The following is a 27060-nucleotide window of genomic DNA, read 5'->3' as shown; positions in this document are numbered from 1 at the left end:
GTTCTGCGTCACAAGAACATTCCCAGTTTTTATAAGGATGGATGCTGCCTCCTCGCAAGCTTTTTCTGGTGGCTCAGCTTGTGCTTTGGCCCAAAGAGCCAAAACAGACCCTTGGTTTGGCCCAGGCTCTAATCTCAAATTATCTGTTTTGCCCACCAGGCATCAATGCCACACTGGACGGATGCACAGATCTCTGGAGGTCAGCAGTTAATGAAAGTAGGAGTAACTAGCAGCCAGGGGCCAACACAGACATGGTGAGGCATGCTTCGGCACTTAGGTAAGACAGCTTTCTTTGCTGTTGAGCAACAATACTATTCAGTTTTAGGCTATTTGTTAATAGACTTCTCTTCAAGTGAGCCAACAAATCATGGGCTATTTAAAAAACGGGCTCGTGGTTGCCAGTGCCTACGGCTGTTTTTTCATTTTCCGCAATCCTTTATTGCAAGATGATGTAAAAATGAACATACATTCACCTTTCCTAGTTTATAGGCCTCTTTGGTACCTAATAATTCCTACCACCATGCTAACACTCGTATCTTGATATCCCTGCTTTGAAACAGTGTGTGGCAGGAAATCCTGGGTGAGTTCATGAGACATCTACCATGGCTGGTTAATTAACGGCTGTTTCTGGGAGTACCTCTGCATTTTCTAAAGCTAGCTCTGTACTGCTCATTTCCATGGGCTGGTTCTAGATGTCATAACAATAATAAATTTTGAATGGGGGGGTCAAAGGGAAAAATATTTACCGACCCTGTGGTTACCAATCCCTTTACCTTAATGCAATATCAAACGGAAACCAGGGTCAAAATTTAGGAGCCAATACTTTCTATATAAGCATCTTCAAAGTAAGGAAAAAAGCACAAACGTGAACAGTATCATTGATATTGAATACCATCAGCCACTAAAAATAGCGCACATCATTTAGGATTCAAACATACACTCGACTCCAATTCAGGAGAACCATGTGGTGTATGAACAGAGGAAGAAATGAAATTCACAACCCCAGATCTCCTATGATGTTGCTAAGGTGCAATTAGATGTGGTTGATGGTGTTGAAGCAGTGCAGAAAAACAAAATCAGTGAGTGCATGTGTTAAAAACATCTACTGGGTCAGTACAACCATTTTATTAATAACTGACCAAGTGATGAGACTAAAAAACAGTGCAAAAGCAGTTTGAAAGAATAACTGCTAATGTCCTAGAGTTGGTCTACATGTTTCAGCCTATCGATTGAGTGCCAATCAGGCTTTCGTCAGGACCAGAATAAACATGCTACTGCTGTATGGTGTAATATCCAAAAAAGAAATGAAAATACAAAACCTACTTGAGTGCAGGTTCTGAAGCACTCCCCAGTATTCGTGGAGTAATACTCAAATCCTAAAAACAACAATAAAGAAAATGATAATAGAAATATCAATGGTGTTCACAGGCTTTTCTTCACAACATTATCTCACAAAAAATAGACGCTTACAAGGCTCCACTTGGGTAATAATAATGTCTTTCATTTAACTTAAATAGATCAATCTGTAGCAAATTATGCTGAATTCAAAAATTGTTTAACCAAAATGAAAACTTATTTGGTAGAACGCTTACCCCTCAACGTAGGGGGTCTCTCCTCACCCCACCTGGCATCCGCTCAGATGAATGAGGCCCCGCTCTCAAGCAATGTTTGCTGTTAATGTTAAAAATCACTACGCGCTTGTCCTAACTACAGGAACATGGAGAACAAAACAGCGAACCATCCACGGGCCTGCCTTCTCAAATGTTGTCTCAAGTATGAATATAACGACAGACAGGCTGAAAAGAATAACATTACTTATATTGTCTAGATAGCTATCTATGAGACTGCTGCCGTAACGAACCAGTCTCACTAACTTGGGATTCACAATATAAGCGGAGCATTATGTAAGGACGCTCACCTATCCGTCGGTACCTCCGGCTGTGTAAAGCTGGACGGGGAGGCACCGACGCGTGCAACTGACGCGTATAAATAAACGCGCGTCATCATAACAGATGCGTCAACGACGAAGGAGACTTCTGGGAGTTGAAGTCTTTCAGCAAAGGCTTGAACATTATCAAGTACCAAGTTGTACTCGAATACAGTGACAAACACATTGCATTGAGTGTTCCCATTTAAAAGCAATATGGGTCGATAGCACAAAGTTGTTGAAATGTAGCTTGATGTTAAAATGTAAATGAGCATACAGACAAACATTGCGAAAGTGGTGTAAGAAGCTGCTCATGAATGTAAGGCAGGAACATTATATTATAAATACGACAATATAATGATATTGTTAAAGAAACGTCGGAACCCAGTTTGACTAAATGTACTCCGCTAACACCAAGGTGAGAAAGGACTAAAAGATTGTATTAGTCATTTAGCCACGGGGAAATTTGCATCATGAACTCAGAGGCTAGTCCAAGGTATATCGTCGTTTAACCCTTGTGTGTCGCTATTGAGCAAATAAATCCATTTCTGTTCCTTTTTGAATAGGAAGCGGGTAATGCCACTGACATGTGTCGGAATGAACGGTTGTTCTAATACCGTCCATTGTAATTCCTCTGCCTTATGTTGAAAGGTGAGGAAGTGATGAGTCAATTTAGTCGCCTGTTTCTTGCACCGGATGGTACTTTTGTGTTCATTGATGCGCAGCTTTATTTTGCGTGTCGTCATCCCGACATATCTCAATGAACAGGGGCAAGTAATGAGGTATATAACTCTTTCAGAGTTGCAGTTAGTATTGTTTTTAATTACCCAGGGTTTCTGTGTCCCAATATCAACCTCTTTAGTTGGTGTGGTCTGTGGACAAGCTGTACATGTACCACAGGGAAAATGTCCTTGAACCCTCGGTAAATCCCATAGTGTGTTGAATTTGACAGGTGAGAGTTTTTGGTCTGGTATGTACAAGGGTGTCTCGCAAATTAGTACCTCTTTTATAAGAAAAAAGGGGCCTTGGTAGGGTGTTCTGCCCAATATTTAGAATCGGACAGTGTCTGCGTACGCTCTTTTGAACCTTGTTTGTCTGAGTACAAAAAGTGTGTACAAATGTAAGTCTCGACAATGGTGGTTTAGTTACAGGTGGCTCAAGCAGAGCATCTCGGTTATTGTTCAGCGCTCTCTTCATTGCCTTCTTCACTAAATGTGAGGGGTATTGACGCTGTTGTAGCTGAACAGAAAGATTCTGGGCATGCTTTCGAAAACTCTCCGTGTCCGAACAATTTCTGCGAAGTCGCAAAAACTGTCCCACCGGCAAATTCTCTCGCAATGCTCTGGGGTGGTAACTTTGAAAAGTAAGCAGAGAGTTTCTGGCCATGGGTTTTTTGTATAGTTCGCAGCCTAGACCACCATTTGCAGGGTATATACATATATCCAGAAAAGGTCATTTCTCTTTGCTGTACTCCATGGTGAATCTTAAAAAGGAATTTTGGTTATTCAACCAATCGTAGAATTCCGAGACAGCTTGGGTGGTACCTCTGAAGATGACAAAAATATCATCAATATAGCGTTTCCACACTCTTATTTGCTCACGGAATGGATCATCAACTTTGAGTACATGGTTCTGTTCAAACACATGAACATACAGATTGGCTAACGAAGGGGCAAAAATACTCCCCATCGAAGTTCCTGAGACTTGAAGGTACATCTTCTCTTCGAACTTGAAAAAAATTTCAGTCATTGCCAATCTTGCACATTCCATAATGAACGGAATGGGTGTAATGGTTTCTGGATTTTGAGGAGTGATTTCCAGTAGTTCACGTATTGCCTCCAGAGTTTCCAATTGCGGAATGGCTGTATACAGTGATTCGATATCAAAGGACACCAGGAGATCTTGATCAACGTCAAATGTTGTAACTGATAACAATCTCAAGACATCCTTGGTATCTTGTAGATAAGTTGGCATTTTTCTCACTAAGGGTTTTAAGAAGAAGTCAACAAAGGTAGACAGCGGTTCCAGCAGGGAGCCTATTCCTGATATAATAGGACGACCTGGTGGGGGTCTTTGTACCTTGTGAATTTTCGGCAAGGTGTAGAAATAAGGCACAATAGGATGTTTTGTGATCAAAAAATCTGCTTCGTTGGAAGTGATCCAACCTTCAGCTTTAGCTTCTTCTACTAATAGTTGAATTTCATTAGTTATTCTTGAAGTTGGATCAAGAGGAAGAAGACGATTAGCAGTAGTGTTATTCAGTTGTCGTAAACACTCCTCTCTGTAAGCCACTGTATCTTGAATAACAATGGCTCCCCCTTTATCGGCAGGTTTGATTGTAATAGTTGTGTCATTTGCTAACGTGGAGAGAGCTTTCTTCTCTCTCCAAGGTAAGTTCTGGTAAGATTTAGACTGGCAGCCTCCTAGACTTGTGATGTCTTCCAAGACAGCTTTTTCAAACGTCAGAACTTGATCTGGTGTCTGATGTAAAGGGGGATTAAAACTCGAAGGTTGCTTCAAACCCGTATTAGTGAATGGTGACTCAATTGGGTCAGCAGCTCGATTTTTGAAGGAAAATGTAATCAAATTTTTCTGAAAAAACGTGCCAATTCACATCTGATCGCAAAGGGATCTCCTGTATTCGTTGGTACAAAGCCTAGTCCTCGGTTGAGAACTCAGAGTTCATCTTGATTGAGAGGTCGTGCACTCAAATTGACCACTAGGTCATCTGGTTTGTGCTGGTGCTTGGTTGTGATAGACCTGTTCTGCTCCTGGTGTTCGGAGGAGGGTCTTGTTCCCAGTGTACCCGTGGTTGACCTTTCCTCCTGTCTCGGTTCCTTCCACGACTTTGTCCTAAAAAAGTCTGGTCAAAAAACTGTGATTGAGGTTGAAATTGTGTCATAGGATGTGGGTATTGTGGAAATGGATAATGCCATGGGGCCGGTGGCCACCAAGGACCTGGTTGTTGAGAGGGACCGAACCTACCACGTCTACCATTCCTCCTATAAGGTGATGGCATACCTTGACCTTGTTGAATGTCTAGTGATGATGTTTCAGAGTCACTAGAATAAATCTCTGAACCCGAAGAGGAATAATTAGACCCTGTCCGCTTCCCTTTCTTATTAAATTCAGGGACTGTATACCCTTCTTTGGTATACGGGTATACCTTCTCATGTGAAAAGCGTGCAAGATCTTTTTTGAATTTCTCTATCTTGGTCACTAAGATGGAGTCTTTGTATTCCTTGTTGGATTTATTAGTCTCTTCCTTGTTCTTTTTGAAGAGGGTATTGGTCACAGTGGTTTTAATTTGACCTTCTAAGACTTGAATCTCAATCAGGATAGCATCCGCTATCCTCTTGGCTGTGTTAATAATCAATATTAACCAGTCGCGTGTACACCGCCACGCGATTAGGGACCAGTCTTTCATAAAAGTCTTATCTGAGAGGAACAAACTAGGTGCATTTGTTACCAATAATTCAGTGGGAGCACAATTCTCACGCAGATACTCAGTCATGATAGCTCCATGAATAAACGTGCGAGAATGTGTTCATTTCAGATTAAGAAGAGTAGGCCAGTCACTGAGTGTTAGGTGTCGTGTCTTGTATAGTGTTCAATATGCTAGGATTCTCAGCAAGAATAGATTGCAAAACACTATCATAGACAGTCCTGTGTGTTCAGCCATGTTCAACTGAAAAAAGGAAACAAGCAAGGAGCGTAGAGATTGAAATGATCAATCTTCCAATTAAATGATCATTTCAATCTCTACGCTCCTTGCTTGTTTCCTTTTTTCAGTTGAACATGGCTAAACACACAGGACTGTCCTATGAAGAGTGTTTTGCAATCTATTCTTGCTGAGAATCCTAGCATATTGAACACTATACAAGACACGACACCTAACACTCAGAGTGACTGGCCTACTCTTCTTAATCTGAAACGAACACATTCTCGCACGTTTATTCATGGAGCGATCATGACTGAGTATCTGCGTGAGAATTGTGCTCCCACTGGATTATTGGTAACAAATGCACCTAGTTTGTTCCTCTCAGATAAGACTTTTATGAAAGACTGGTCCCTAATCGCGTGGCGGTGTACACGCGACTGGTTAATATTGATTATTAACACAGCCAAGAGGATAGCGGATGCTATCCTGATTGAGATTCAAGTCTTAGAAGGTCAAATTAAAACCACTGTGACCAATACCCTCTTCAAACAGAACAAGGAAGAGACTAATAAATCCAACAAGGAATACAAAGACTCCATATTAGTGACCAAGATAGAGAAATTCAAAAAAGATCTTGCACGCTTTTCACATGAGAAGGTATACCCGTATACCAAAGAAGGGTATACAGTCCCTGAATTTAATAGGAAAGGGAAGCGGACAGGGTCTAATTATTCCTCTTCGGGTTCAGAGATTTATTCTAGTGACTCTGAAACATCATCACTAGACATTCAACAAGGTCGAGGTATGCCATCACCTTATAGGAGGAATCGTAGACGTGGTAGGTTCGGTCCCTCTAAACAACCAGGTCCTTGGTGGCCACCGGCCACATGGCATTATCCATTTCCACAATACCCACATCCTATGACACAATTTCAACCTCAATCACAGTTTTTTGACCAGACTTTTTTAGGACAAAGTCGTGGAAGGAACCGAGACAGGAGGAAAGTTCAACCACGGGTACACTGGGAACAAGACCCTCCTCCTCTGAACACCAGGAGCAGAACAGGTCTATCACAACCAAGCACCAGCACAAACCAGATGACCTAGTGGTCAATTTGAGTGCACGACCTCTCAATCAAGATGAACTCTCAGTTCTCAACCGAGGACTAGGCTTTGTACCAACGAATACAGGAGATCCCTTTGCGATCAGATGTGAATTGGCACATTTTTTCTTCAAAAATCGAGCTGCTGACCCAATTGAGTCACCATTCACTAATACGGGTTTGAAGCAACCTTCGAGTTTTAATCCCCCTTTGCATCAGATACCAGATCAAGTTCTGACGTTTGAAAAAGCTGTCTTAGAAGACATCACAAGTCTAGGAGGCTGCCAGTCTAAATCTTACCAGAACTTACCTTTGAGAGAGAAGAAAGCTCTCTCCACGTTAGCAAATGACACAACTATTACAATCAAACCTGCCGATAAAGGGGGAGCCATTGTTATTCAAGATACAGTGGCTTACAGAGAGGAGTGTTTACGACAACTGAATAACACTACTGCTTATCGTCTTCTTCCTCTTGATCCAACTTCAAGAATAACTAATGAAATTCAACTATTAGTAGAAGAAGCTAAAGCTGAAGGTTCGATCACTTCCAACGAAGCCGATTTTTTGATCACAAAACATCCTATTGTGCCTTATTTCTACACCTTGCCGAAAATTCACAAGGTACAAAGACCCCCACCAGGTCGTCCTATTATATCAGGAATAGGCTCCCTGCTGGAACCGCTGTCTACCTTTGTTGACTTCTTCTTAAAACCCTTAGTGAGAAAAATGCCAACTTATCTACAAGATACCAAGGATGTCTTGAGATTGTTATCAGTTACAACATTTGACGTTGATCAAGATCTCCTGGTGTCCTTTGATATCGAATCACTGTATACAGCCATTCCGCAATTGGAAACTCTGGAGGCAATACATGAACTACTGGAAATCACTCCTCAAAATCCAGAAACCATTACACCCATTCCGTTCATTATGGAATGTGCAAGATTGGCAATGACTGAAAAAATTTTCAAGTTCGAAGAGAAGATGTACCTTCAAGTCTCAGGAACTTCGATGGGGAGTATTTTTGCCCCTTCGTTAGCCAATCTGTATGTTCATGTGTTTGAACAGAACCATGTACTCAACGTTGATGATCCATTCCGTGAGCAAATAAGAGTGTGGAAACGCTATATTGATGATATTTTTGTCATCTTCAGAGGTACCACCCAAGCGGTCTCGGAATTCTACGATTGGTTGAATAACCAAAATTCCTTTTTAAGATTCACCATGGAGTAGAGCAACGAGAAATTACCTTTTCTGGATATATGTATATACCCTGCAAATGGTGGTCTAGGCTGCGAACTACACAAAAAACCCATGGCCAGAAACTCTGCTTACTTTTCAAAGTTACTACCCCAGAGCATTGCGAGAGAATTTGCCGGTGGGACAGTTTTTGCGACTTCGCAGAAATTGTTCGGACACGGAGAGTTTTCGAAAGCATGCCCAGAATCTTAATGTTCAGCTACAAAAGCATCAATACCCCTCACATTTAGTGAAGAAGGCAATGAAGAGAGCGCTGAACAATAACCGAGATGCTCTGCTTGAGCCACCTGTAACTTAACCACCATTGTCGAGACTTACATTTGTACACACTTTTTGTACTCAGACAAACAAGGTTCAAAAGAGCGTACGCAGACACTGGCCGATTCTAAATATTGGGCAGAACACCCTACCAAGGCCCCTTTTTTCTTATAAAAGGTACTAATTTGCGAGACACCCTTGTACATACCAGACCAAAAACTGTCAAATTCAACACACTATGGGATTTACCGAGGGTTCAAGGACATTTTCCCTGTGGTACATGTACAGCTTGTCCACAGACCACACCAACTAAAGAGGTTGATATTGGGACACAGAAACCCTGGGTAATTAAAAACAATACTAACTGCAACTCTGAAAGAGTTATATACCTCATTACTTGCCCCTGTTCATTGAGATATGTCGGGATGACGACACGCAAAATAAAGCTGCGCATCAATGAACACAAAAGTACCATCCGGTGCAAGAAACAGGCGACTAAATTGACTCATCACTTCCTCACCTTTCAACATAAGGCAGAGGAATTACAATGGACGGTATTAGAACAACCGTTCATTCCGACACATGTCAGTGACATTACCCGCTTCCTATTCAAAAAGGAACAGAAATGGATTTATTTGCTCCATAGCGACACACAAGGGTTAAACGACGATATACCTTGGACTAGCCTCTGAGTTCATGATGCAAATTTCTCCGTGGCTATATGACTAATACAATCTTTTAGTCCTTTCTCACCTTGGTGTTAGCGGAGTACATTTAGTCAAACTGGGTTCTGACGTTTCTTTAACGATATCATTATATTGTCGTATTTATAATATAATGTTCCTGCCTTACATTCATGAGCAGCTTCTTACACCACTTTCGCAATGTTTGTCTGTATGCTCATTTACATTTTAACATCAAGCTACATTTCAACAACTTTGTGCTATCGACCCATATTGCTTTTAAATGGGAACACTCAATGCAATGTGTTTGTCACTGTATTCGAGTACAACTGGGTACTTGATAATGTTCAAGCCTTTGCTGAAAGACTTCAACCTCCAGAAGTCTCCTTCGTCGTTGACGCATCTGTTATGACGCGCGTTTATTTATACGCGTCAGTTGCACGCGTCGGTGCCTCCCCGTCCAGCTTTACACAGCCGGAGGTACCGACGGATAGGTGAGCGTCCTTACATAGTGCTCCGCTTATATTGTGAATCCCAAGTTAGTGAGACTGGTTCGTTACGGCAGCAGTCTCATAGATAGCTATCTAGACAATATAAGTAATGTTATTCTTTTCAGCCTGTCTGTCGTTAAATTCATACTTGAGACAACATTTGAGAAGGCAGGCCCGTGGATGGTTCGCTGTTTTGTTCTCCATGTTCCTGTAGTTAGGACAAGCGCGTAGTGATTTTTAACTTTGACAGCAAACATTGCTTGAGAGCGGGGCCTCATTCATCTGAGCGTATGCCAGGTGGGGTGAAGAGAGACCCCCTACGTTGAGGGGTAAGCGTTCTACCAAATAAGTTTTCATTTTGGTTAAACAATTTTTGAATTCAGCATAATTTGCTACAGATTTGTCTATTTAAGTTAAATGAAAGACATTATTATTAACCAAGTGGAGCCTTGTAAGCGTCTATTTTTTCTGAGATAATGTTGTGAAAAAAAGCCTGTGAACACCATTGATATTTCTATTATAATTCTCTTTATTGTTAATTTTAGGATTTGAGTATTACTCCACGAATACTGGGGAGTGCTTCAGAACCTGCACTCAAGTAGGTTTTGTATTTTCGTTTCTTTTTTGGATATTACACCATACAGCAGTAGCATGTTTATTCTGGTCCTGACGAAAGCCTGATTGGCACTCAATCGATAGGCTGAAACATGTAGACCAACTCTAGGACATTAGCAGTTATTCTTTCAAACTGCTTTTGCACTGTTTTTTAGTCTCATCACTTGGTCAGTTATTAATAAAATGGTTGTACTGACCCAGTAGATGTTTTTAACACATGCACTCACTGATTTTGTTTTTCTGCACTGCTTCAACACCATCAACCACATCTAATTGCACCTTAGCGACATCATAGGAAATCTGGGGTTGTAAATTTCATTTCTTCCTCTCTGTTCATACACCACATGGTTCTCCTGAATTGGAGTCGAGTGTATGGTTGAATCCTAAATGATGATGTGCGCTACTTTGTGGCTGATGGGATTCAATATCAATGATACTGTTCACGTTTGTGCTTTTTTCCTGACTTTGAAGATGCTTATATAGAAAGTATTGGCTCCTAAATTTTGACCCTGGTTTCTGGTTCTAGATGTCACCTTTTGTTTGCTCCTTTGCTCTTCGTAGATGGGCCCCAGATGGCATACAACCTCGAGAGCGCAAGTTTAGTTACAGAAATCATGTAACTGGGAGTTGAAACTTGATCTTACGATCAAGAATTAATTCTATGTTAAATGCAGAACTCAAACTTAACTGATTAATGGTCCTGATGGCTACACCGCGCTGATACAGAAGGGTCATCACACCACCAGAGGCTCGCGTTTTGCTATATTCAACTATTACAATGTTTAAAAGAAATGTAAGACTTGGAGCAATTGATAACTAACTAAAATTGGAACAAGACTCAAACATCTTTCACTACTGGAAGCGAGATTGGCAGCTTAAAAAAAGACATAACCGAATCTGCATGTAGAAGGAATATTTACAAGCTACTGGCACAATGGCGAAGAGTGGAGGCAGGTAAGTAAGGAGGTAAGAATATATGCTTTTTCTTAGCATGCTACTATAGTTTTAAATGGGTTGATACATATTGCTATATTTGCAAGACAGGATGCTGGATACTCCACAATTACGTGTTTATACAAGTCAACTCTTTACCACCAAGTAACAGCCAAAACATTACATGATGGCTGAAGAGTATGTATTTGTTTGATTTGGAAATAAGAGAACAGCCACTTTGAAAGCAATGATCTTCCGTGATTTAGTCTGAGCCTTTCACTAATGCCACATGAATAAAAATGCTCAACACGCAGCCCTAAAGTCACAGCATTCTCCAACCTGTGGCCTCAACTTTTGGGTTACAAGCCCTTGCATGCGGGGATTAGTTGTTTCATATCTTACTCCTTTTTTAATCAAGAAAGTAGGAAGTAAAAAGGTTTGCTGTGCAGTCTTAAGCGTGATTACCTAATCGATAAGGCAATACAGACCAAACTGCGACTAAAGGAGCAGACTTGTGTAGCTCTTATCACCTGAAAATTAGAAGACAGAAGGTAACAGATGAATGAGCCTGGTGTAAATTTCAGCACACCATAGTTAAAATCTGCAACTAACCAACCGGCATAACTGATAAAAATCCCACACTTTGGTGCACTATTCACCAGAATTCCAATTCCAATAACGCACAACAATCTCCAGGAGAAATCCAGAACAGGATTCTCATACAAAGCATTGTAAAACTTACTAAGACACGTTTCATGCACATGCGTCAATTCCAACTGACCATCTTCTACTCACCAGTCTTGCATGACCTATTGAGATGATAAAATCAAAGAAAGGTTCCAGGCCTCCACGTTGAGCTGGGGAGTTCTCTTGCACCTGTAAGATTAACAATCATTGGTAAATGCATCAGGTTTCATCTCTGATGTTGCAAGTTGTAGCTTGCAGAGAAGTTGTACAATACAAATTACAGAGAGTCTGTTAAAGTGTTATGACTGGTTTATGTACAAAAAGGCAAGACCGGACTGCTGCCTCTGCACCAGGGACCACTACTGAGTGGCAGCCACAATCCCCAGAGTGCCTTGCGGCCGGCGTGCCGCCAACGACGCTGCCCACATGCACCAGGAGGCGCATTTAATGCCCGGAGGACTCATGCAGAACAGGAGACCGGACTGCTGTCTTTGCACCCGGGACCACCACTGAGGGGGAACCACAATCCCCAGAGTGCCTTGCGGCCGGCGAGCCGCCAACGACACTGCCCACAAGTGCAATGAGGTGCATTTAATTCCCAAAGGCATCCTGGAGGGTGGGACGCGCCCGGGCATTCCCGCGCCAATGGCGGGCTCGTCATTGTCAGGAAGAGGCAGGGCACCCCCCCATGATTTTGATTTTCTGCTAAAAACTGCGGGTAAGACCTTGCTGGGTTATTCTCCTGTTATACTGCCTGTTTCGTGTTGAACCCTGTGCAGTCACTCGCTACTACCTGGTCGTATTGCAGTGGAGCCTATGGATGTTTTCAGGGAAGAGTATTTGCTGTGGGGGATCAGGATAGTGCCTACTATTCACCTCAAAGGAAGAGTCTTGCTCATCATTCCCCCACAGCAGTGGACTGGGTTGCTCCTGTGCCCCTTATGATAATTTTATCTTGACTGCTGTATGATTAGCTCGCATTTACTTAACTCCTTTTAGCACGGATTGTAGGCGGTGGGGAACGGTTAGCTTCCCTTGCATGTATACAGGTTAAAATATTATTCCCGGTCTATTTATCAATCACACTGAGCTCGTTTGATTGTTGACCACATCAATCCTAGGTGCCTGTTGGTTTCTAGTTGGGTGGTTACACTGTGGGCTCCCTAAGGTCCAATAATGGGAAAACGAACCTGTACTGTTAAACAGCTCCGTACTCAAGCAAAACCCCACACCCCTCAACCTCAATCAATAAAATGCTACAGAGGGCTATAGGTGTGGTAACAGAAATAAAACTCATTGAAAGGTGTTTGTCATTAACTCCTTCGCTGCTAGGCCTCCCCCCCCCCCCGTGCTAAGCCTTTTTTTTGGCTATTTGGGGTAGTTTGTGCTTCGGCCCCTGTAACTTTTTGACCACATAAGGTATCCATGCCAAATTTGTGTCATTTTCTTCCATCATGGGAATTCTAAAGATACCCAGGGTTTGTGGATTCCCATGGAGGGGACCCAGAATTAGCAAAAATATAGATAAATTTAGTTTTTGGGGGGGAAATGGGAAAAGGGCTACAGATGAGTCTTTTTTCCTGCAAATGATATCAACCAAGGTGTAGTGCTGAAATCACAATTTTCCCAACTTTCAGGGTCAAGCAGACTTGTCCGAAAACCAAAATCTTTTACACAGGTTTGACATTTTTCTGGGACATAGCCTATTTTTGCTATTTTTTTGTGATTTCAAGCACCTTTCAGTTAATAGTAGAAATGAGTATGAAAGCAATAATGGATCCTGGAAAACTATATATTTTAGAAAAGTAGACAATTCTGAATTCAGCAAGGGGTCTTTTGTGTAGATCCTTCAAGGTTTCTTTATAGAAACTCAGTTTAATATAGAAACAATCCAAAATTAGTTGAAAAATACCGCCATTTGTGTCAATGTTTTCACCTGTAACTTCTAATTAGGACAGCTGTTTGAAAGCAAGATACCGTTACATCCGCTGGACCTTGGGTTGTGGCGATATATAGGACTTGTAGGTTCACCAAGAACCCTACGAACCCAGAGCCAATAACTGAGCAGTGTCTTGCAATGGGTTTTTATTATGTGCCGGTAATATAGCAATTTGGGAAAATATATACATGGAAAGATCGGTATGAAAGACACCCATGTATTTCTGAAATTGAAACAAAATATAGAGTTTAGAAACAGTAGGTATTTGCACATTTCCGAAATTGTGAGCAACCATACTAGCTTGAGAATTATAGGTCATTTTTCAAAATGACTTTACACATTGTCTTTCAGTTGGAAGACAGAAATGCATCGAAACTCAATAGGTAATAACAGTTGCTCTACAATTCTGTGTTACCCTAAGTCTACCGATAAAAATGGTACCTCACTTGTGTGGGTATGCCTAGTACCGCGACAGGAAACTGCCCAAAACGCAATGTGGAAACACCACATTTTCACAGTGAAAACTGACCCTTTTTTTTGCAAAGTGCCTAGCTGTAGATGTAGATTTTGAACCTTCGCTCTGCCGGCACCGAGGGAAACCTAGCAAACCTATACATTTTTAAAAACTAGACACCCAGGGAAACCCAGGATGGGGTCACTTGACTGGCTCTCACCAGGTTCAGATACCCAGAATCCCTTGCAAACCTAACATTGTAAACAAAAAAAATCCTGACATTTGTGGTGGAAAGTTGTGGAATCTGTGTGGATCCACAAAATTGCACCAACCCCGCAATCCCTAAAGTCTTCCGATGAAAATGGTACCTCACTTGTGTGGGTGGGCCTAGTGCCCGCGACAGGAAACAGCCCAAACTCAACTTGGGGGATACTAGGCAAGCACACATATGCACTAATACCACACAAACTTCATTGAGGGGGGAAAGATTTTAGCTGCCAGGTGGATATCCCAAGCTTGACACCCCAGACAAGCACACAATGCTAAGGAACCAAGATCCTACCAGTCTCTGGGGCACCAGTTGGGCCAACAATCATACTCGCTTGAGACAAAATCATCATCATGATGCCTGCATCAAGTCTAGGTGTACAGCAGACACAAGACCACACTACACACTGCACCAAGGAATGTTAATTGTGAGGTTGGGAACAACAACCATTCACTCACAATGCGGAGCATAAATAAATGTTTAACAGGGGCGAGAGTAGAGAAGCACTGTTTCCAGTGGGTAGGACATAAGTAATAATCCAGCCTACTATAAATCGACCTCCAGCCTCATCCCCCTATGTGATCATTTTGACAGGGGTACCAGAACTTAACACCCAGAGGGAGTCAGAGCTGGACCTCCGGAATAAAAGCCTGTTTTGGTTGGCAAGGCATAGACAGTTCCCCTACGACCGGGCAGGGGAAATGCTAATGGTCCGTAGAGATGGTTGGGTGGGAAACAGCCAAAAACCACAAGGGGACTGTGATCATCAATTTTAAAAAACTCTCCGACCGTATGCAGGCTATTAAGCCAGAAACGCAGTCCCCTAGAGCCCCACACTGAGGTTGGGGCCCTTCCACTGGACTATTTCTACTCCCACTGCTATATACCAGTTAGTCAATACCATCCTAGATCCTGGTAGGCAGCCAATAGAATAGCAGAATACTAGCCACAGGTATTCTTTTAGACCCTTGTTCTACAACTTACCCTGGAAAAAACAGATTTAGGGTTCTGGAAGAAGTGGATTGACAAGTAGAGACAATGGGAACAGGTCAGGGAACGAGAACCTCTAGGTCTCCTGGACAATCAGTGGAGCTCGCTTACAGCCAACCAAGACAGTCCATTAGCCGTGGGGTAGGGTTAGATCTAAAGGACCTGGTTGTATTAACACAACAGGTGACCACAGGTGCAGTAGGGTTACAGGAATATTTCCTTGGAACCCCCGCCCCCATAATTCCAGCTCCTCTAAACACCAATGCCACGAGGGCAGAACAACCCATTAGAACACTTTGTAACCCCCCCTCGGCCCCATTAGGGGGCACTTAAACCCCTGACATTCACGTTTGATGTTTCTAATGACATGCACTATACAGGGAGCAAGCTCAAGGTCCTATCTTGGAATGTTGCCGGCCTTAAAAGTAAATTGTCTTGCTCGGACTGGGGGTTTTTGTGGACCAATATGACATCTGCAGGTTCCAGGAAACATGGCACAGGATGACTGTAAGGGAGGAGTTTGTATCATTTAAAATTCCAGGCACCTCAAGGGGCAGGGGTAGACCATCTGGGGGTTTATGTATCTGGGTTGGCTCACACTAAAGCTACCCAGCTGAAATCCTCGTCTAATGATATTCAATGTGTAGCACTTAGTTTTCCCACAAAACTGAAACTGGCTTTCATTAACATCTATTCCTGACCTGTAAGTCTGAGCAAGGAATCCCCGACCTTCGACCATTTGAACCTTTTTATTCCTACAGTCCCCCCAAATAGGAGGTTGATTGTTGGGGAGATTTTTATTGTCAATTTGAGCCCCTCGCTGATATCACTGACACAATCCATCCAAGGTAGTTCGACCTCAGGATATTTGACAGCCAGATTTCTGATAACAAAAGATGAGTACATAATAGAGCCCTTCCTGGATGATATCCAACCATTCCTGACAAGGAAATTATCAGTTTAGATTTGATACCCCACCGCTCCGTGTCTTCTCCTGTAAATTGAGAAAAACTGCCTTGCGAGGGTGCCCCGCCTGCAACTGTGAGGAAGAGTAAGAGCTACATGTGGTTTTTTTCTGTCCAGGCTACAAGGCAGCGCTGTGCCATACAGCTGTGCAGGAATTTAGGGTTTGTGCACTGTCAGGAGGCATTTAGAGTACTGAATTTTGACGCCCATAAGCACATTGTTTTTTCTGTTTCTCGACTTAATTTCAATGTGGCGCAGGCACTGGACCTTTCTAAAATGTGTTACAACAGTCGCAAACGCACACACTGGTTTTATCTGTTAATAGCTTAATCTAATTTGTTTAACCTTTTTAATGTCTCGCACTAATTTTATAGATGCAATACGCTTTACTCCTTTGTATGTGTAACTTTTTATCCACCAAGTGGCTTGTGATACGATTCCCTCGGATCCACCATTTTATGATCTCTGTAAAGCACCTTAATGCCGTCTAAAACCAACTACATTTCTGTAGCTACCAATGATTGGACCTATTTTGTGTTCGACTCTCCCGGTTATTTTTTTTGTAATGCATTTATATCGCACATGCACTTTAATGAGGCTGCTGGATTTGGACGTGTGTCATTGTCTCTATGGAATATTAAGATGATGCACATACACTTTTCTAAGATGGATAGATTCCTTTTTATTAGGTCTCGCCTGACCCAGCGTATGCGCTGGTCTGGCGAGACTTATTGAGAGGGCTCCAAAAAGTGCTACCAGGCCAGCCTAGAGCTACAGTGCATGCGCGCGGGTGCACGCGCCGCGCTTTACCGCGATAACTTTCACTTTCGCGGCCGCTTTGCATAGCCAATAGGTCTCGCTTTTGGGACCTTATAAGTATTTGATATCTGATAACGCAGCCTTGTGATTCTTATAAGTATTTAGTTATGCAACTGTTGCATGGCTAAACACTTATAAGGTCCCAAAGGCGAGACCTATTGGCTATGCCAATGCTTGTTACTCTTATTTAATGAAATGTGTTTTACTGTAAACATACTTTTATGGTCTTAATGACCAAAGGCGTTTTTCTGAACTGAAAAGGGGCAGTATATTGTTCTGTTACTAGTGGTATAGTGCGGGAAAGTAATAGCAAAATCTTGAAAAATTAAATGAAAGAGGGAAATCGAATTAATTGATGCAATAGCAATAGTGTGTGTTTATAGGAGTTCTGATAACTTTTGGGACTAGAGCCCGGGCTGCACCATTCTAATCATGACCCTATTGCCTGTAAGTCAACTGCACTTGTAACGGCTGGTTTATTAGTAAAATATTGCAATATTTGGTGTTTAGAGGGGTGTCTATGGCTTTGGTCCCCGGTGTCACTGTGCCTGCTGCACCACTGAAATCATGATCATAGTCTCTGCAAGGTAACTAAACTTGTGACTGCTTACTTAGTAGTTAAATCTAGCAATATTTGGTATTTAGAGGAGCTCTGACAACTTTTGGCCTTGGTGAGAGTGCACCTTCAGCACTATTAAAATATTGGCCCTAGCGCCTGCTAGATTACTGCACTTGTGACTGCCTGTTTAGTAGTAAAGTTAACCAATTTTCTGTGTTGAGCGGGGTCCCTAGAGCTTTTGGCCCTAATGCCACTACACCTGCTGCACCATTAAAATCAAGCCCCTTTTAACTGCAATTGTGTGCCTGTATAGTAGTAAAATATAGCAATATTAGGTGTTTTTTGAGGAGGTCATGACAAATTTTGGGCCCTGTGCCACACTGCACCTCCTGTACCATTCAAATCATGACCCGGCTATCTGCAAGGTAACTGCACTTGACTGTTTAGTAGTAAAATATAGCAATATTAGGTGTTTAGTGGGGGTACCTAGAGTTTTAGGTCATTGTGCTATTGCAACTGCTGTACCATTCAGATCATGACCCTATTGTCTGCTCGATAAATGCACTTGTCACTGTCTTGTTTAGTAGTACAATTTAGCAACAATCTGGGTTTAGTGAGGTCCCTAGAGCTTTTTGCCCCATTGCCACTGCACCTGCCACACTGATCAAATCAAGCCACTTTTAACTGCAAGGTAATTGCATTTGGGACTGCCTGTTTAGTAATCAAATAGAGGAATAGTATGCGTTTAGAGGAGTTCTGACAACTTTTGGGCCCAGCGCTCCAGCACCTGCTACACCTTTCAAAGCATGTCCCTAGTGCCTGCTAGATAATTTGTCTACAAGGTAACTGCACTTGTAGTTGCTTGTTTGGGAATAATATATAGCTAGCTATATTAGGTGTTTAGTGGCGTGTCTGGAGCTTTTGGCCACGGGGCCCCTGCACCTGCTACACTATTGAAATCATTACCTTAGCGCTTGCTAGATAACTGCACTTGTGACTGCCTGTTTAGTTTTAAAATTTAGCAATAATCTGGGTTTAATAGGGTCGCTAGAGTTTTTGGCCCCAGTGCCACTGCACCTGCTGCACCATTCAAATCAAGTACCTATTAACTGCAAGGTAACTGCAATTGTGATTGCCTGTTTAGTAGATAAATATAGCAATATTTGCTCTGACAACTTTTGGGTTCGGTGCTACTGCACCTGCTGCACCATTTAAATCATGACCCTGTTGTCCGCAAGGTAACCACACTTGTGGCTGTCTGATAAGTAGTCAAATATAGCATAGCTCTTGTATATTAACTTTATTTTAACTTGCATTGATGACATTTAGAATTTGATCATAATGACAAAATATATGAAGTTGAAAAAAAAAAATCAACCCGATAATGCCTACAAAGTGCAAATAAAGGTACTGAGGCATGAACAGGAAATGCAACAAACGTTCTAAGGCTAAAGCATCTGCTTTCCACAACTAAGTAATAAAAAGCAAGCATTCCAACATACTATTAGAAGCTGTCTGCCTTTTCCGCGGGGAGAGATTGTATCTTGACAGTGATTGGGGCTTAAACACTGAATAGCTTTAGTAGAAGTATTGTAAATGTGTGCTGCCAGGGGAAGTTAGAAAAAAAAAAAGCTCCGGACAAAAGTGAATTAACAGTAATTCGGTGATTGTAACTGACAAGGGCCCCCTTTTAAGATATGTTAAATACAAGAGATTTCAAAAGCACAGAGCAAGCACTGTGCAGCCGAATCCTAATAAAGGAAAGGTATGCTTTAAGGAACTTGAAGGGTAACTAATATGGCTGTAGTTTACTCCCTTACACTAGTCCAATGTTAAGCAATTAAATGAGAAAATAGTCTTTTTACACTTCATTTTAATTCAGAATTCATAAGAAGAACATTGACAATTCTGAATAAACATTGCGTTCATAGAGAAACATGCCTGAACTATTCATTGTGTAGCCACATCCGCTGCAGTGTGTACCAATGTGGAGTAGTGCTCTATGGCAGCTGCCAAGCGATCGGTGAACCCCACACCACAAGCCATTAAGTACTCAATGTAAACATTCCCGAAACCACCTCTTCAAACACTTAAGAGTCGCTTTGGGCACTATTGTGCGTACAGCACATTCTAATCTAAGAGCAAACAAGTACCTAGACACACAAGCATGTTTTCAAATGTCAGGGTCAAATGTTTCAGAATTACCAAATTGAAAAGATAAAAATATAGCTGCTCTAATTGCACTGCTACAGTATTTTCTAGTGTTAATGGACTTTATCTACTTCTAACTATTTTGATGAAAAAACAAAGCTATTCTGGGGCACTGTGCAAATCTTTCGGGGGCATAATAAGAGCATGCCATCTGATAACGCAGCCTTGTGATTCTTAAATGCAGGAGACTAATTGAAGAGGTTAGATTTTTCACCTAACCTTGCATCAAAGTAATAGATTAAACTAGCTGTCACTTAAGCACTTCAATAGTTACTGGCCAGGTACTACATGGGGAACGTCTATAATGCTACAGAGTTTCCTCCAGGTAGGTTTTTCCGTCCAACCAATATGATCACTAGGCCTAATACGGTGCATCTACTACCAACATCAAGGGACACCAATTCAGACAGCAGATAAACCAGCCTCTGCACAATATGAACACGAACAGCTGCAGCTTCTGTAAAACAAGCAGCTTTAATAATAACAAGCATTGGCAATGCCAAAAGATCTAGCTTTAAAAGAATGGTGTATGGTAGTGTGAGGCATTACAAGCAGATACAATGGGAATGTTTATGTATTTGTGGAAGCAAGAATTGAAAAATACTATTGTAGGTAAAATGTCAGGTGACTGTTGAATTGTCAAGCCAGGCCCAAAACTCAATGTAGGTTAATGACTGACCTCCTCCCATTTGTGCTGCTGGCAGAGAAAAATTATCTAGTTATATAAGAACTTCAATATCATTACTATGTCATGAGTGTGCCCATGAAAGTTTAATCTCAGGCAGCTGGAGAAATAAACAAAATGATCACAGCAGTGTGGAGAGCTCTACCGTGAGGAAGCACAACTGTCCAATCAAAACATGTACTCCTACCCCCACTCACTACATGTGAGCCAAGCCAAAGCCCTTCTCCCGGTGATTCTCACATACTTTCCTGGCAAGAGCTGTGCTGTCAAGCCAGACCATAAAAAGCCTGCAAAGGCTCCCTGAGGAACTTTGCACCATTTGGTGAAACGGTAGTAGAGATATTCTCCCCAGTACTTGAATAAATCTGAACAATCCGTGCACAAGAGTTTTTTCCCCCACAAAATGTAGCATTACTCATTAAGATGTTTAGGTTCATTTATTCACATTTTATTCTAGCCCCTAAAACTACTCGCCTCCAAAAACAACTGGAACCACAGAAAAACCTTTTTATAGCTACTAAAGAGAATATTAATATTCCTGAAAATCATATTTTGCAAACTTACACACCAATAAACAATTAATAGCCTAACATTCAGACTAATGTGATCTCTTTTGTAGCTTAACACTACTGCTATTTGAAATAACATTATAAAGAGTTTGAATTTTAAAAAAATGCACTGTACACAGTTCTCCAATCTTGATCAATGGAAATATGTTCTCCTTTGGCTCTCGGCCAGTACAGCATATCAGGCCAACACAGTATGTCCCCAATGTGGCATTCAGCCATTACATTAATGGATCAAAGAAGGGGCCTGTTGGGGTTGAGAGGACCAACTGCGAAGCCATCGTCTGCCAGAGGATAGAAATTGAGAGTAGTGTGTACATTGTGATCAACTATCGCATGTGAACAGAAGAACGAATATAAACCAGTCCCACACACAGTACCACAGCAGGGCTACCAGATAAGCTAATAAAGCATAAGGACAGCAAAGAGAATGGCAAGATTCTTAGAAGCCAAGAGTTTGTTAGGAAGATAAATTTAATGTGACATTTATGCGAGTGGTCAGTCGCAAGGAGTCCCAAATGTACACAGGAGTATTTCATTAGAGCAATTTATTTGACCAGCTCAGTTTAAAAACTGCCCAGAACTGCAAATGTGGAACTTCCCCAGGCAAGAAACTTCTAACTTCAGCACAACCACGATTCTTGAGGGCAGAACTTAGATCCAGTAAACAGGGTAGCACTAAAAAAAAAAAAAAAAAAAGATGCACTTGGTGACAGTGTTAACTTGAAACTAGGGATTTATTGACAATTCCAAAATGATAGTGCGGCTACGCTTTCTAGACTCCGATTGACATGAGAAGCATTCCATCAATTTCATCACTGGCTTAATGGACCGAGAAACTAACTCCAATATTAAACAAGCAGAAAAGTTTATAATTTGTCTCCTGGAAGGATGGTTTTGGCCTAAAGGTTGAGAAAAACAATATATCAATGTAAGATTTCAGGTTGTAAGCCTTTTAATCACAATTGTTATATTTCCGGAAATTAAGCTTCTGATCAGTTTGAGCCTACCTTGAAACAAAACATTTAAGGTTTGTGTTAAACTATGTGTCTTACCAGAAATCAGTTACCTTATTATTGTATTTATTTACTACACAGTAGTCTTTCTAACATTAACAGATTATGTTACATTACACTTGCTCAGAACGTGCGTGGTCAACAACTTAAAGGTAATGTATGAGGAAATCTTTGTAACAAAAAGTATCATATGATCTAAGCATTCCCTAAAGAATAAACATTTGTATTTATAAACAGTTACTAAACTTTAAAAAGCTACAACCAGGAGTAAACTTCAAAGATTGGCTTTAAACGGTTCATGTCTCCGGGTTATTTCGGAATTTTAAAGCACATAAGGTCACAGTAGGATTTCATGAGAACGGTTACCTGAGAAACTTTAAAAGGAGTCACTTTTTAGTCAGGCTGAAGGATTAGCGCGCGACTAATGTCCTATCTCGTAACAGACGGACAGACGAGAAGGCTGATGAAAAATGAACTGTTTTCCTTATGTCCGAAAGGATTTGAGCGGCTACATTTTGGATCTGGTGGAGCACGTAGGAAAGCCTAGCTTCAGTGCCCAAACGATATAATTTGTAAAACGTTGTTTGCTGGCAAGCAATTCGGGAGACGAAAAAAACAGCACATAAAAATCCATTATTGACAGAGCCACAGTAAGAAACAACGCCACAGAGAGCACTCAGACAAGTGTACCATAGTGCCCTTGTTTTTCCACAATTAAAACATTACATACTAACACCATAGCTTCTGACAGAAGATAAGTGGATGACATGATGGTTGAAGTTAGACTAGCAAGACGCACCCGATGGATCCTAGAATTGGTTTTCAAGTAACTTGCAAACTTACGGGCGGCAGATTGAAAGGTAATATGAATTGTTTCTTCAAGTGTAAACACCAATCTTGCCCCCCCCTCCCCTTATAAAGAGGGCATATTAGGTGACTTATCAAGACAATGATTAGAGAACACAAATAGAACAACAAGTCTCGAATCATCTCTTGAGGGAAAGGGCACATTTGAAACCAAGGATTTTTGGTTAGCCTATAAAATCATGCACTTTGAGGCCTCTTTAAATATGTACAGCTTTACCTCTGGCTACCCACAGCCCATTGGAGTTCTGTGCTACTGAACCCACTGTAAGGTGTTCCATTCTGTTATCTTGTTGGAACTTAGTTTATAGCATTATGTTACCTAATGGCAATAAGGTGAATTCAGAGTAGGATTTTCATTGTGTGAATTATTCTGTCGCTGAAATTTCAATGGTATTTTGTGTCACAATGTCCATTTTCAGTTCCTTTATATTCAGTGCCATCAATACTAATAAAGAGCATGCCTACTATACCTTAAGACACCATGCCTGACCATTTGAGCACCATTCAAAGACTCCTTACAAGCACAACAAGAAGCTTAACGGAAGTATGTTTCAATAGCCATCAAAAAAGGCATAGACCATTTCAGTGGCATAGCGCATGCAATTGCAGATGCATAAACAGGTTGCAAAAGCAAAGGTTCTGAGATGAGGACAAGATGAGGACAAAGCATTTAGCGCAGATGCATCTACGGCCCTATATGAGGAAAATGAAGATATGTCAGCGTGCTCTAATGAGGTGCCAATTCTCTCAGAATTTAGCATCAGTATACCACTAAATCTCACAGAGATAGCTAAGAGCAATTCATCGACTAGAAACTAAAGCTCTCATTCTACAGGAGATGGTTGATCCATCTCGGAAAGCCTGGTTGAACAAGTTTGGTTCTTGGTGCTCTTTTCTGAGAACACATTTCCTTCAAATTGTCTCCACCCGCAGTATGGAACACTGCCAGATTAACCCAGCAAAGACAGCACCAGGTTAAACAAAAAAAGCATATATAAGTGCTGCTGGGTAGATCAAATTCACCAGAAGATTTGCTATGCACGGGGTCCAGGATAAATGCCACCAGTACTACACTACTATATACAGTTACAAAACCAACCCTTTCACCTCAGTAACTGTCTCACATGAGTTAAATGAACTGCCCTGATTTCAATTATAATAGTCCAACTTTGACAAATGAAAGTTGCCTTAAATCCGCCAACACTAAAGTGGGGCTTGGGCACGAAAATCAGGCAAAAGGAGGATTAGATATGAGTGGGCTCAAATGTGAGCTACGTAGAAAACCGAAGCCAGATGCTAACATACAGATATATAACAGTAGAAACACTGATTCGATACAAAGAAAAATATGAGCTGGCAGGGAAGCACAGGGTAATAGTGAAAGACTGCTAATACAGGAACAACACTATTACTCGTCCAAGCACATGAGCTAAACAGCTGCTAAAAGAATAAAGAATAAAGTTAATTTTAACACTGGGTCTCAGAATCTCACACTTAACTGGTGAACTTTACTTCATTTTCACAAGCATTTTAGAGACCAGTGATGCTTAACACGAACACCAACGAACGTATTAAGAACAGGGGCAACCAAGAGATGGTTGAGTGCGATGTGAGAATGGGGTCTCAAGGGGACTGGATTATGCCTGGAAAGAGATTGAACCAACTACCCAAGCGTGAGGGTGGCAAGAGACAAGTCTAGACCAGGCTTTTTGGGAGGGGGGGAGGGGGGGTTATATACCGCAACCTAGACCCAAAGGTATCAGAGCGCTTTACATGAGCACCAGTTGCATTACAGGCGCATTCATTTTTTTTTTAGGCACAGGGAGATTAAGTGATCTGCCCAGAATCAAAGGATGTTGAGCTTTCCTGCGAGACTAATCTGGTGCCCCAGCTCAGAGGTCAACCCTTCTAGCTGTTAGGCCATATCCTCTCTCCTTGTTGGCTTCTCCAACAAGTAGCTCGTGAGCTACTGATAGCTCTCCAGCTACCTGTAATTAGCACTCCTGTTTGCAGCCCAGACTAATTTAAATTTTTGCTTTGTTGCATTAACATACATATACCAAAATTGAGAGAATATACTTAAGACAAAACTGTTTTTCAGAACTCATTAGCTGATATTTGGAGAAAATGGCTGCATTTTCAATATATATTTGTAGGTGATATTTGAGTGATAAATCATGTGGCATCGGAGATGCTTTTTACAAACATTATCTTGGTGCCAAAGACATTGCAACTATGGCTTTTATACATTAAGCATGTACATTATAGATTGACTTTGTTTTGTTTACATTACTGCTGGCAACCAAGCTTGATGCACTGAGGTGATCACTGGTAATACTGAATATGGTGGCCACAAATGTAATCTTGTCTGATGTGGTTACTATAATACCAATAATATTAGTAGCTCGAGTTTTTACTGAGCATAAATAGGGCTCATTTCAGAAAAGGTGGGTGACACCGGTCAATCTTCCGTGGGTGGTGAAAGGGGCGTGAGATTGGAACTGCCAATGGCGTGCGAGGAAAGAGACCAGACCACAGAAGTTGACCCACACATAGGATAAAGTGGCATACTTACCAGACCCGAGCTGGCTTTGTTAATAGTCAAACCACCGAGAAAGAGGAGAGAATGTGATAAATAGAGCCGAGATACAAGAGTAGAGATACGGCGTGTGTGGCAAGAGCTAACCAGCGAGAATAAAAAGGCAGCAATTTCGTTGGTTTGTGACAAGTTGGGAAAACTGCCCCTCAGCACGTGAAAAACGGCCAAACAAAGGGGCATATCAAATTAAACAAAGTGTCGCGCATAAAGCCAGACAATGAAGTAAAGCGAACAGGACAATGATAGGAAGGAGTAAAATTAATAAAAACGGTCTAGAAAAGAGGATACTAATGAAGTTATATAGGGAAGGCGTGAACAATGAAACAACGGCGAGGGGAAAAGGATAAATTAATACATGGGAAACTAAACGAAACAGGAACTCAGCTAGGAACGGTAATCAATCGTAAAAGGCCTCTCACCCCGTGCACATGGAAACCCTCGGTACCCCCCAGAGTCTCCTCGCTTCGGCTCAGAGAGATGCCCATGGTGGTGGCAACTCCCCTACGATGTCCCACTCTGACAGGGGGCGTGTGCAGAGCTATCGTCTGTACGGGTATCAGGAAACTTAGATTTAACACCTCCGCAGTCAGACCTAAGCAATCGAAAACGGAGAGTGCAAGCTGTCAATTGGCATCAGCTGTAACGTGGACTTCTGCCGCCCAACGGGGAGGTGATAGAAACAGAAATAGTCTTAAACTGCGCAACTAATATGGTGAGTCACAACTTGGCGGCCATCTTGGAATAAACAGGCCCTTGCTAACATTACGAAGCGATGTGGCAAATAATTATTTTTGCGTTTTTTTAATATAGCGCGAACGTTACCCGTAGGAGTCTGATGGCTTTACAATAGAACCAGTTACATTACATAAGGACTTCAAAGTGCATAAATTACATAAAAGATACGAAACAGATAAACTCTAAACTCACAAAGAATGGTAGTAAGTACTACAGATACTAGCGGTTAGAGTTACATATATACAAGATGCAAATTCATTCGATTAAATTTTAAGAAAAGTTGAAGCGATTATGGTTGGACAAAAATATATTACATATTTACAGAAAATGATCTTTTCGCCATCGCTGGGGTTCTTGCGGTGCTCATTCAGCCAGGCCTTCAGGGTGTTGTTGCACTAATGGGTGATGATCTTGGGCCTGGAGAGATCCCTGAGCTGGTGATGGCCAGATGTCCTCAAAGCTTGTTGCCCCGGTGTAGAGTACGTAAATATGTGTTTATACATTGGCCCTCTTTGATGTCTTGCGTTTATTGTGCATTCTGTATTCTGTGGCGTGCGCTTCTTGAAGGTGTGTTTACCTTCAAGGAGTGCTCGCGTCTTGCCTCTGTTACGGTTAGAATTCCGAACTGGAGAATGGGTTGTCAGCAGTTGGTCTTCTTCCGCAACTGACGTGCTCCAGTGACTTCCTTTCCCTATCAGAAGAATAAATCTACTTAAAGCAAGGATTATCAATCTTGAGACTTTATTTACAATCGTCTACATTTGTTTG

At 41.6% G+C, this 27060-nt stretch overlaps 1 protein-coding gene across 2 annotated transcripts in view; it reads right to left on the bottom strand.

Annotated features, from left to right (window-relative positions):
* Positions 1-26169, bottom strand: part of LOC146789709 (Golgi reassembly-stacking protein 1-like) — a 380315-nt gene extending 354146 nt beyond the window's left edge. Inside the window, exons 1-2 of one of the 2 annotated variants that reach the window (XM_085632043.1) lie at positions 25977-26169; positions 11727-11807 (exon numbers count right to left, since the gene is read on the bottom strand). In XM_085632043.1, the coding sequence (XP_085488169.1) occupies positions 11727-11807; positions 25977-26042 (147 nt within the window). In that variant the 5' untranslated portion in view covers positions 26043-26169. The remainder of the gene's footprint in view (positions 1-11726; positions 11808-25976) is intronic. The other variant, XM_085632044.1, reaches the window with a different exon arrangement.
* Between the last annotated feature and the right edge of the window lie 891 nt (positions 26170-27060).

This window comes from Triturus cristatus, chromosome 10 (assembly GCF_964204655.1).
Source record: "Triturus cristatus chromosome 10, aTriCri1.1, whole genome shotgun sequence".
In the NCBI taxonomy this organism is placed as follows: domain Eukaryota; kingdom Metazoa; phylum Chordata; class Amphibia; order Caudata; family Salamandridae; genus Triturus; species Triturus cristatus.
Note: the sequence above shows the minus strand (reverse complement) of the source record. Positions and strands in the feature narration are given on the sequence as shown.